The sequence below is a fragment of the Montipora foliosa genome, chromosome 10, assembly GCF_036669935.1.
Source record: "Montipora foliosa isolate CH-2021 chromosome 10, ASM3666993v2, whole genome shotgun sequence".
Lineage (NCBI taxonomy): Eukaryota > Metazoa > Cnidaria > Anthozoa > Scleractinia > Acroporidae > Montipora > Montipora foliosa.
The window spans coordinates 16,797,395-16,809,888 of NC_090878.1; the positions used below are offsets into that span (position 1 = coordinate 16,797,395).

At 42.2% G+C, this 12,494-nt stretch overlaps 2 protein-coding genes across 2 annotated transcripts in view; both read left to right on the top strand.

The window, feature by feature from the left end:
* Positions 1 to 319: 319 nt before the first annotated feature.
* The window catches only part of LOC137973735 (uncharacterized), a 50,743-nt gene continuing 38,568 nt past the window's right edge, over positions 320 to 12,494 (top strand). The window contains exons 1-4 of the mRNA XM_068820612.1: positions 320 to 615; positions 2,924 to 4,861; positions 7,841 to 7,959; positions 8,416 to 8,483. Coding sequence (XP_068676713.1) covers positions 549 to 615; positions 2,924 to 4,861; positions 7,841 to 7,959; positions 8,416 to 8,483 — 2,192 coding nt within the window. The 5' untranslated portion in view covers positions 320 to 548. The remainder of the gene's footprint in view (positions 616 to 2,923; positions 4,862 to 7,840; positions 7,960 to 8,415; positions 8,484 to 12,494) is intronic.
* LOC137974101 (uncharacterized) overlaps positions 9,394 to 12,494 on the top strand; it is a 3,864-nt gene continuing 763 nt past the window's right edge. The window contains exon 1 of the mRNA XM_068821019.1: positions 9,394 to 12,494. This exon is cut by the window's right edge and continues 763 nt beyond it. Within this exon, the coding sequence (XP_068677120.1) occupies positions 9,394 to 12,494 (3,101 nt within the window).

Below are 12,494 nucleotides of genomic sequence, written 5' to 3' on the forward strand. Positions count from 1 at the left end.
CGGGGCCTACAATTGTAGGACCGTACTGAAGACCTCGGGCACCTAAGCCTCAAAATATTTCCTTACAATGCTAGGCCAAAGTTGAGATGCAAGGTATCTTTATGTGCCACTTACACTTTCTTAACAGAAATGGACACTGCTTCGGTTCAAATCCTTTCTCTTCATGAGAGATCGTTGGTTAGCATCATGGATCATGGTTAGCATTTACATTTCAAGGAAAAATATTCCTGGTCATACTATCGTTGGTTTGTGCCCTCCCATAAGCACAAGCGGTCCTTCGAAAAATGTAAGTATCTCGGCGGGCTCTGGTTTTGCGGGACCTACCCTACCCTACCCCTCTATTTCTTTTTGGGGGGAGGGGAGTTTATTTTTATAGTCAACTTTAACTCGAACTCCACGAAGTCCAACTCGAAGTCCAACTCGAACTCGAACTCGAATCCAAACTCGATGGTTCGGGTTTCCCCACTTTCAGTGTTAGTAATCGTCGAATGATTTCCTAATGTTCGTTTATTAAAGGGCGCAAACAATGATTGAATGACGAGAAAAACATGGCCTGTATGTTGATGAACTTCGTCATTTTGCTGCTGATCTCGGCTTTGAAGTACAGCGATCAAGGTAAAGTGTTGCGTTTTTGTGAATTTGGAGGAATTTAAGATCGGTGTCTGACATTTGCAGACTGCAGACTGCAGACTGCCTACAAATAGCACTGATAAACAATTTAAGTCTAAGAACCCGTTTTAAAACGGTTAGCTTTCAATAATTGTGATTTAGCATTAGTCTGCAGTCTGCAATTGTCAACAATTTATGGAACTTCGAAGGGAGCAACTATAGAATACAGGGCCACACAGGGCCAGCACATGCAAATTTAATAGTTAAAAGCTTTTGTAGAACGAGACACACAACAATGGGAGCTTTTGATATTCAATGATATGGAAATAAGTGGCCCTGTATTCTGTAGTCTTTGAAGAATCGATCTATGTTTTTCAAAAAACAACTTTGAAGAGTTATTACTTAGTCGTTTTAAACTGACTATGCTCGATTGGAACTATGGCTGTTCAAAACATCATTTGCTTATTCATAGTCCTATAATTAATTTCAAGTGAAGTTGTGCGGATGTGCAGTTACGTTTGTGGGCTCGCATTGAAGCGAGTTTCTGTGGAACCGAAAGCTGAAACTATTCCGAAGTTTAATTCTGGCCATCTCCCATTTACCCGCGGTTACTCCTTCGGAATTGTGCGAAAGCTTTATTTTATGCATTATGAGCGAGTGAAACTGAAGCATTAGGTCATCAAGCAATTTGCAGTTCAATGATGTTAAGTGAGATGCTCACTGCAAAACCACTCTATTTTCAAGCTGCAAGCAACCTAAATTGAGAGAATATACCAAATGTTGACCATAATCTTCATCACTTAGATTGGATTTACAAATTTTAAACTTCGAAGTGTTTAATCAAGCGTGCCGGAATCTTTATTATGCACATCCTTGGTCTCCTGGAAGAATTTGTCTCGTCGTGCCACTTTAAAGTCTCTTTCAGGCTTTGTATATTTGATTTCTCTCGACAAAGCAACAGTTTTATCAAACCTAAGAGGTGAAACAATATATGTCTAATTAAAGGATCACAGTTCTTAGTCGTAAATTTACATAAGATAAAATGTATGTGATGACACGTCGGATCTGAAGGGGAAACCGAAGCGTCCCAAAAACCAATCAAATCACTCAGGACAACGCAGAAAATAGTGGGTGAGTGAATTTTATTTATCTGGCTGTCCATACAATGACTTTTCGAAAAGAAACATTGCGATTTGAAGTTTTTATGGAACATTTTCCTCGATCAGTTGAATCTGCCGTTACAACTGTCTCAAAATGACGTGACGTCACGCGCTCTCGCATCCTCAGGTGCCTGCCTGTGAACGATTTGGAAAGCTGACGTATCGAGCGTTAGCCTTCGTCAGAGCGAATAGAGGAATTGTGGGTGTTTTTGCTTTTAATGCGGGTGTGGAGTAACTTTGCCACTGGTGGAAATATGGTAACATGAATTTGTAAACAAATTAATGGCACGAGAGGCGTTCATTGATTCCGTGAGGATAGAGTGTATCTAGTTGAAAGATGAATTTTTGTTCCAGATTTTTGCGGCTCTCTGTGTTCCCGTGGTGTAAGGATAGGCCGCAAATTGTCATGTTGTGGTGGGAGTGATTAGGAAGATTAAAATTGCGAGCAACTGGTTTTGATGCATCTCTGCGGTTTTTTTTTTCTACATTTCGTAGGTGTTCGAAAGCGCGAAAGCGGTGGTCTTCTTACGTAGTGTGTAAATAAAATAATGCTTATTTTTTTGCCTCCAGTTCTTCTTTAAATCGGCTTCTAACTAGAAAGTTAACTATGTTTTTGTCGCGTTTGAATGATGGTGATAGAGGAAATATGTGTTTAGTTTTGGGATCATTGCGGAGATCGGGAGAATTTTAAAGTTTTTGAGAATGACATTTTTGACTGTAAGGTGAGGATGAATGGAATACTGTTAGTTTCTTCGTTTTGTGACGTTTACGTTAAAGTTAACGTTATCATAAGTGTTTCACGGCTATCGGTCACCTTCATCATACCAAATATTTCAGTTTCAATGCTGTACTTTCCTTTTTCTCGTAAAGGTGATTGTGAAATCAGTTAAATGAATAATTTGATTGGTATTTAACAATTATGACTCGGATATACTCGGAATAATTAGTATTTCGTTATTTCTTCGGTTTTGTTTTGTCAAAATATCCAAGGTAGAAGGCAAACAGAACAAAACTCCGATGATTCACAGACTTATTAGTACTGACTGGGCTCCTGGTCCATCCCCTCCGGGAACGATTATGGTCTTTGTGGCGGACTCTTCATGATCATAAAAAAATATCATTTCATTTTTCATTTTTTGATGTATGTTTTTCAGATTTTATCGACCACAGGGGAACAGAATTTATAATCAGTTTTGCCCCTTTGCGTCGTTTCTTTGGTGGTTTTAAAGGAACGAATGTTTTGTACATTTCGTCTTTTGAAAACTCAAGAATTCGACTCGAGGTCCCTTTCCTGCACCAACGTGGTTCCAGCCAACAACAATATGACGTATTCCCCGGGAAAATTCGAGAAATAGTACTTCCTGGTGAACTGCGCATGGGGCACTCGACCGGAAGCGACAACAAAGGTATTCGCCTCACCTCGGACCAACCCATAACTGTGCATGGACTTGTAAAAGCCGATGGTAGAGGCGAGGCATTTCTTGTGTTGCCTGTGGATGTTCTTCATACGTACTATATCGTGGTTACGTATTTCCCGATATCAAATGCTATTATACAGGTAACAGCCAAAGAAGATAATACGGTGGTCTTGTTCTCGCTTAAAACTAAGAGCAAAGACGATGGAAGCGTTGCGTATGGAAAAAAAAGCTATGGTGATGGAGATGTAATAAACGTCACCCTAAATGCTCTGGATGTGTTTCAGGTCCTGGGTACATCAAATCTTACCGGCACTGTAGTGCGTTCATCTAAACCCATAGCTGTATTCTCAGGGAATGATTGTACATGGGTACCATATCAATATCAATCACCGTGCAATCAGCTTATAGAGCAAATACCCCCTATTAAACTTTGGGGGCATCACTTTATAACTAGTCCAACACCAAAGAGCCCCGATGGCGACTTCTTCCATATCATTGCCTCACAAAATAACACAGACGTTCGTATTAACAGGAAATTCATTAAGATACTTCAAAAAGGACAAAGTCATGAGGTTGAGGCGCTTTGGAATCAGTCTTTGGAGATATCCACCAGTCAACCAAGTCTCGTGGTGCAGTATACCAAATTTAGCGAAGGGAAGAGCGCAACAATGAGTATTGTACCCTCAACAATTTGGTCTTCTAATGACTTAACTGTTTATGTCGAAGGCGATGGATCGGGGGTGGATGGTGATGGAAGCTTTGTGAATGTAGTTACGCAAACACACTCACGAGGCTATCTACGCGTCCGGGGTCCACTAAGAGAAGTGCTTATGAAATGGACAGCACTTCCAGGCGGCTTTTCACAAGTTTCTCTAAACTTAAGCCGCAGTGGGTTGTACCACATCTTTCATAATAATCCTCTAAAGAATTTTACGGCTGTTGTGTACGGGCAGAAGTTGGATTTCCGGTTTTCCTTTCCAGCAGGTTTCAAGTACGACTTGGGCCTAAAACCGGAATGTGTAAGAACAGTAACAATTGGGGGTGACAAAGTAGACAATGACTGTGATGGAAAAACGGACGAGGAACTTGCAAACGGGCGAGATGATGATGGAGACGGCGACGTAGATGAAGACTTGTTCACACCTCCAATAGATGTTACAATGCCAAGGGACTTAGTTTTGCTTACGTGCAGCGCGCCATCTCATGTGGCTGATTCGCGGAATCCTGGATTTTTTCCAACGATTGGAGTAAGCGAATCACAAGGTATATGTGCAGCACGGGGTAATGTATCAATTTGGCACAATGACAATGAGAGGAAGCGAGGAGGATGTTCGCTTTATTTCACACGTAATTGGACAGTCGAAGATAGTTGCCAGAATGAAAGAGTGCACACTCAGTGGATTAACATCACTACTCTGCGCGATCCCGTTCTTACTTTTCCAAGTAACATGACTCTGACTTGCAGAGACAAGAAATATCTGGACCCAACTTTTACCGGCGAGATTAACCAGGAATTTGATGCTTGCAAGCGACGAGTCAATATAACATTTATCGCCGATAAGTTCGTAGGGGATTGCTCCACGGGCGAAGCAAAGTTGGAGCGTGCGTGGAAGGTAAAAGACAAGTGTCGTAAAAATATGGTGGTAACTCAAATGATTACACTCATTCCGAGAGGTAAGTTAAAGTAAGAAGTTAACAATTCCATTGCAGAACAGGTTACATGAAGAATTGCGCAGCTTTAGGGGTGGATTTCTACATACCTGGGCACTTTTATACCGACGCGAGTGCGCGCCACTTTTCTTTCGTGGATCTAAATTTTTTAACCTGGTACCACCGGAAAATAATATACCAGAATGACTCATTCCTGCGCGAGAAGCTGCACAGAATCGAGAACGTCATTTTGGTATGAAATCAATATCCTAGCATGCTAGAGTGTTTGTTTCGCCGCAGGGGAAGGGATGGAGGGGTGGAGGAGGGGGGTAGGGGGGGGGGGGGGGGTGATGGAGGCAATTTCACACTAGTATTTTTGCCAGTGGGAGTTATATAACTGAAGGACTCGAGTACGCGGGAGCCTCCATGCGACCTCTCCCTATCTCCTTATGAAAAGAAGTGTTCGCGTGCGTTTGTGTGTATTATCCTTTGACTAACTCTATGGAAGCATGAAATGCCAGTATGTTTGGTTTGCGCTCCCATTTGTGTCGACTCTCTTTTCCACCTTTGGAGTGAATTATAGAGCAACTTGTCCTACTTCCTGCCATAGAAATTCAAGCCAATAAATTTTTAGAGTTGGTATTTATTCGTCGCTTTCATTTCGCGTAATATTATTAGGGTTGAGCAGATTGTGCATAATTTTTGGCATAATTAGAGCAAAACGAGCATAATTTTTCAAAACAGCACTTCTCAAGCATAATTAGACGAGTTTTGCACGTGCTAAAGCATTTGAACTAAGAGGAATTTATTGCATTCTTGTTTTTAAGTGCTTTTTAGAGAAAATGACAATTACCCTAATTAGTGGACTTGGGATTTTGAACTACCGGGAACGCTATCATTATTGACAAAATAGCCAAGCATGGTAAACCAGATGCAGTCAAGACAATGTATCAAAACTAGCACATTTTGAGAAACATGCTAAACAATGTAATAATTCACTTCTGAATCGATATTAAGTGTACCGAATGGGTATGATTGTCATTTCCTTGACATAATTTTGGAATCTGGTAGCCTAATTTTGGATTTTGAGCATAATTTTTTGCATAATTCGATAAAACTGGGAGCAGTGGTAGCAGCATATTATTCCATTTTTACAAGCACAATCGGCTCAACCCTAAACGTTATTAAGTGGCCGTCTAAGAGGACTCGACTTCCTTTTTGCGTTGGCGCATAAAGTTTGAAGCTGAGGACTGGGACGAATTGGGAATCGTCGGTGGCATTGAAATGTCAAAACTCCCTTGGAAATTTCTTTGGAATGAGAGGCACTTGCACTGGTTCCAGTTAGGTCGGGCAATTAAATTCTATCTTGTCATTTGTGTGCCTTAATTAGAGAGCGTGATTCGGCGGGTATGATGTTGTGGATATTAGTATTGAGAATTGATTATTCCAATTCATTCCAAACCTAAAATGTATTTACTTGTTGGCATTTTAAAATCATTGGGAGTTGACGCAATGACCCCCTCTACGTAGCTGTCATCTATCCCAGAATTCAAGTTTCCATTCGACTAAGCCCCAAGCAGTTATAGTTACGTCACCGCCGACGTAATTTTTCTCTTAATAGGGACTTTAAGATCTACGACGCGGTCGGTCGTCATCGAGAACGCGAAAAAACAACAATATCATTGGTTAAAAGAGGAAAAATAATCGTGCTGCACGTGTGGAACGAATTTTAGCACATATTCGTGCGGTACTCTTCACAACAACGCGTGAAATCGCCAAGTAATTTACTGTTTTGACGACAACGCGGGCGTACAAATGTGAATCATTCATTCTCTATTTTTACTCTGAAACTGCTCGTACCAATTTGTTTTTAGGATACTTCTCCCACGTTGTACTTCCTGAACGAGATCGACTAATCGCGAATAATTATCTCTTATTAAGCGAGCGGGAGGTCTGTATGGGAGAATGTTGACCGAGGTCGTGAGTACAGACCTAACGCAGTGAGGTCTGTACACGCGACGGTGGTCAAGATTCTCCCATAAAGACTGACTAAGCTCGGTTAATAAGATGTTTATTATATGGCAAACAAGAACAATTTAATTCGTTTAATGTAACTGGGTTGTACTAACTGACATTTTGCTTGCGAACGGCGATTAGTGGCGATGAGCTTAACTTAATTCTGCACTTCCATAAAATAAGTATTGTTAGAAGAAAATACGGAATATTTTTGCATTTTAGTTTGCAACTTTTTCACCGCAAAACACATTACCGGTTTAGATGCCGGTCTGAGTGGGAAAATCTAGACCGCGGTCAATATCGATTTCAGCCAAACAAACTCGTGAATTTGGTAGTTCCCAGTCCTTGTGAGACAGAGCCATATAATAATTTACGAAGGTGACCTTTTTCGGCGACGTCGCCGTTGTAGATCTTACAGTCCCTTTTCGCTTCCTCTTTTCGTCCACCAATATTTGTAGCTTTCACAAGTGATGGTTTGCCTCTGACGTCACGGCGGCCATGTTGGTTTACAGAACAATGCAGTAAAATGCCTTTCGGGAATTTGATTCTATTATTATGCAAAACTTGTGGGGCCATTTTCTATTGTTTTGCACACCAACATGACCGCCTCATCACGTGGATGCAAACCAAGAATAGGCCATTTCCGAGTTCATGTCTGCCTCCTCTTCAAAGCGAGTGTAAGTGCGAAGTTTTCGTTGTGAAAATTAGTTTCCATTCATATGTAAAGTAGAACTAATTACCATCACAAAAACTTCGCAACTGGAACATGCAAATGTGAACTTTTAATCTGAAACCGCTCGTTCCTCATTTATTTTTAGGATACGTCTCTCACACTGTTCAACGTAAACGAGATAGAATAATCGCGAGGGATTTCTATAGTAGAAAGTTATATTTTGAGGTGAAGTTTTTGTCGACGTCGCCGTCGTAGATAAAACGTATTATGAATACCGAATACCTGTTTTTTTTTTTTTTTTTTTTTTTTTTCAGGCTCAAGAACCACTAACTTTAAGATGTCCTTTAGCGTAACGAGCGAGGAATTTTCCCCTGAACTTACAGACAGAACATCAGCCATGTTTAAAACTCTGTCTTCAGATTTGGAACAGGAGGTATTGGCACAAATGATCACTAGATAATAGTTATTACAAAGAACTAACAAGGCCGTCTAGGGGGTGAATTTGAAATAGAGTTACAATGGTTTGATACAATATATGACTTTTTACCGCTATGCAAGGACATTTGTACAGCATCCGATACGATACCTCATACAACTCTCGCGCTTATTGCCGGAATGCATGGTGTCAAAGACTTAAACGGGATTGGAACCTGTGAAGACCTCGTAATAGCGGAGTCCATTACCGCGGCTCAAAGTCGGTCAAAATCTCAAGGATAAATGACCAGTCAATTACTCATGCCTGTCCCCCAATCATTACTGCGCCATAATCGATTACTAGCCCTAAAGAACTCTATCACTGATATTATGCCCATTGCAAGTATAACCAATGCTGCAGTGTTTTTTGCGTGACTAGATTGGTAATCGTAGTCATTTTCTCTGTTGATTCTAGATGGAGAAGCAATTCCGAACTTCCGAACTAGGGAATTACTTCTTAGCAGCCAAGGTCCTTGATTTCAGGTATGTTGGTTTGATCTTCTTGTAACCTGACAATTCTTTCACGAATCGTCAGCCAAAAAAAACAAACAAACAAACAAAAAAAGACGAACAAAACAAGTTGGGAATCCGCTATCGTTGTAGGGAAGATATCTGTTTACAAACATTGCTTTTCAAATGTGCCAACCACAGCCACAAAAGACCCTTTGTTTCGACAGCCATTGTGGGCTTCCCTATTGTGGGCTTCCCTATTGTGGGCTTCTAAAACCCAGAATTAATGTCATATTACAAAGTATTACAAAGTGTTGGCGATGTTTTTTCCTTGATAATCTCTCTTAATGTACGCTTGTTAACATTTAAGGCTTCTTGTGAAAGTTTGGGTAATCTTTCTGAAAGATTGCAAATAAAATAATGAGATATGGGTATTTTTTGCGGTCAAAGCGCCTTTGTAGTATCTCGGCGGCATTGTGCCATGAAAAAGCGGTATGCTGTTAAAGCAGTTGTTCTATGAATGGCAGGACAAGTAACCTATTTCGGCCCCAAAAGGCTGTGAGAATGTCCCTGTCCAGGTCGTTTCTCTCTTTGCTAGTGTTGATTTTCTTTTGGTTGAACTGAATCATTATTACTATTATTATTATCATTATCATTATCATTATCATTATCATTATCATTATTACTATTATTATTATTATTATTATTATTATTATTATTATTATTATTAAGGCGATGATCGGCGACGATGGCGGACGGATGTACGGATCTTAGGTTTTAGGTCTTCTTATTGAGACTTCAGTGTTTTACTTTTTACTTTTATCCCCAACTGCAAATTGTAAAGGCATAACAGTCGCAACTCTGGGGGTCGTTGTCGCGATTTAAATGCTTTTAAACCACGAAACTACTGGAAAATACCGCCAAAGCGCCAACCAATTACACGATGTCAAGGAAATCAAAGATGAAATGGACTGAACAAATGAACAGGGACGTTCTAGAGTGTAAACAACAAGCACAGGCTTTGGCTGCATCTGATAATGCACCGTGCAATATCAATGGCAGGAAGAAAGGTTACATCGAGATAATGAAGGAACTATGGGACGAGAAAGGATATGAAAATCTTGGTCTTAAAGGGCAAAATCTGAGAGATCAAGCTTCACGGCTGGAAAGGAATGAGTACTTAATCCATACTGGTGTAAATGTTACGAGAGCGACTGGCATGTACGATTCTGTCTTGGACACAACTCAACCCGCGTCTAATATTGTGAATAACTTGATTTCTTGCGGAGCGCTTCAGGATAATCGAAATCAAAACAATGGCGACCAGCAAAGCCAAAATCATAATCAGTCGATTCCGGATTTGCATACATTTGCAATACAACCCCCAGAGGGCCTGACAGAGGAGCGTGATTACTCAACTTTTGAAAACGTGTCGGACAGTATTCCAGGGAGATTGCCGGATTACAAAGCCATTAACACGCCATCTTCATTTACTTGGGGCCGACATGGCGATGGAAGAACAATAACAGTCAACACGTCGACCATTGACAATGCCTATAACGAGATTACAAAATGGCGGAAGAACACTTTTCTTGTCCCCTATGGGAAAACAGGAAAAGATTTCATTGATAAATTAACACAGCACATAAACGATTGGAACAATGAGTCAGAAATGCAACACATTGCCCTTAAAGCAGCTATTGTCCTCCTCGCTGTTGGGTTACAAAAACCGAGCCAGAAATCTAAGGCGAAGGAGCACCAAGAGTGCTTAGCTAAACGTCTGGCACTGTGGAAAGAGGGCGAAATAGATGTCCTAGTGCGTGAAGGACGGATCATCCAAAGACGTCTTACCAACTCCCGTAGAGCTGATCCACCCAATAAAGCAAGCGTTTTTGCAAACCTTGTCATGACAGGCAAAATTAATTCAGCCTTGCGATACCTCAGCGACGGAGACGGCGGGGGTATTTTGCCCTTGAGCGATGACGTCATGAGACAACTTAAGGAAAAACACCCTGTGGCACAGGACGCCTCTCTAGGTTCTCTACTCTTTGGACCAATCGAAGAAGTTCCAGATACAGTGTACTACCAGATCAATGGGGAGATGATTCGTGACGCTGCTTTAAGGACTAAAGGCTCTGGCGGACCTTCGGGTGTAGACGCCAATGGCTTTAGAAGAATACTTGCGTGCAAATCTTTCAAGAAATCTGGGTCCGATCTGTGCACAGCTATAGCTACAATGACCAGACGACTGTGCACGGAATTTGTTGACTTTCTTAGCATCGAGGCAATTTTAGCCAATCGTCTGATTCCACTTGACAAAGGAGAGGGCGCGGTCCGGCCGATTGGAGTTGGTGAAGTAATACGGAGGATAATTGCGAAGTGCGTGATGAGAGTAACAAAACCAGATGTCGTTGACGCAAGTGGCTCGCTGCAGGCATGCGCAGGCCATAAAAGTGGGAGTGAGGCTGCCATTCATGCAATGCGCAATATTTTCGACGCTGATGACACGGACGCTGTTCTTCTTGTTGACGCCTCAAATGCCTTTAATGCCCTGAACAGAGCTGCTGCGTTGCACAATACAAGAGTCCTATGTCCAACCATAGCTACTTATGCGATTAACACCTACAGACAGCCTGCGAGGCTCTTTATTATAGGCGGCCAAGAACTTAAATCAGCGGAAGGCACCACACAGGGGGACCCTCTCGCTATGAGCATGTACGCCATTAGTCTCCAGCCACTGATAACGCGTCTACACGTCTCAGGATCAGCTAAACAGTGTTGGTTTGCTGACGATGCAACGGGAAGTGGTTCCCTGAAAGATGTGCGGAAATGGTGGGACGAGCTATCAGAGAGTGGTCCGGCGTTAGGGTACTTTCCCAATGCAAAAAAGTGCTGGTTGATCATTAAACCTGATAAAGAACACGCTGCTATGCAGGTATTTGGTGACACAGCGATTAACATCACCTCTGAAGGCCACAAGCACCTAGGTGCAGCTCTTGGATCGAGGTCATTTCTGGAAGGGTACGTGGGCGAGAAGGTAGAAGACTGGGTAAACCAGGTCACCAAACTTGCAGAGTTCGCCTTATCACAACCTCAGGCGAGCTATGCAGCGTTCACTTTTGGGCTACGGCACCGATGGACTTATTTCTTAAGGACACTGCCCGATATTACCGACTTGTTAGAGCCTTTGGAGCGTGCGATAAGCGAAGTCCTCATACCAGCTATTACGAACCACGCAACAACTGAAACTGAGCGCGAACTCCTTGCGCTTCCTGTGCGCTTGGGAGGGCTTGGGCTTATAGATCCAGTCAGAGCCTCACCCAAAGAATATGAGGCTTCAGTCAGGGTCACAAGTCCCCTAGTAAGGCAAATTGTGGAGCAAGTGCATCAGACCCCGGATGTGTCAGAAGTAAAAACACTGCAAATAAGCACGCGTAAGGAGAAGGATGAGTGTATAGATGAGAGGCTAAAACGGGTGAAGACCTCTCTGCCGACAGGAACCAAGCGAGCTGTAGAGCTAGCCACGGAGAAGGGAGCATCGAACTGGCTGACAGTAATTCCCATCAAAGACTTGAACTTCAATCTAAATAAGAGAGAATTCAGAGACGCGATCAGTTTGAGATACGACTGGGAAATCACCGACACACCGAAAGTTTGCGTATGCGGGGACCGTTTTAACGTAGATCATGCAATGGTATGCCGACGTGGCGGGTTTATAATACAGCGTCATAATGAGCTTCGCGACCTGGAAGCAGAGATGTTGAGCATGGTATGTAATGATGTGGAAATAGAGCCGGTCCTTCAGGAAATCAATGGAGAGACTTTGAACAGAGGTGCCAACAGAGCTCCTGATGCGCGCTTAGATATTAGCGCTCGTGGCTTCTGGGAGAGACAGAGGACTGCATTCTTCGATGTCAGGGTTTGTCACCCTAATGCATGTTCTTACAGAGATCTAAGCCCCAAGGAAATCTACAGGCAACACGAGAATGAAAAAAAACGCCAATATGCAAGCAGGGTGATGGAGGTGGAGCAAGGCACCTTTAC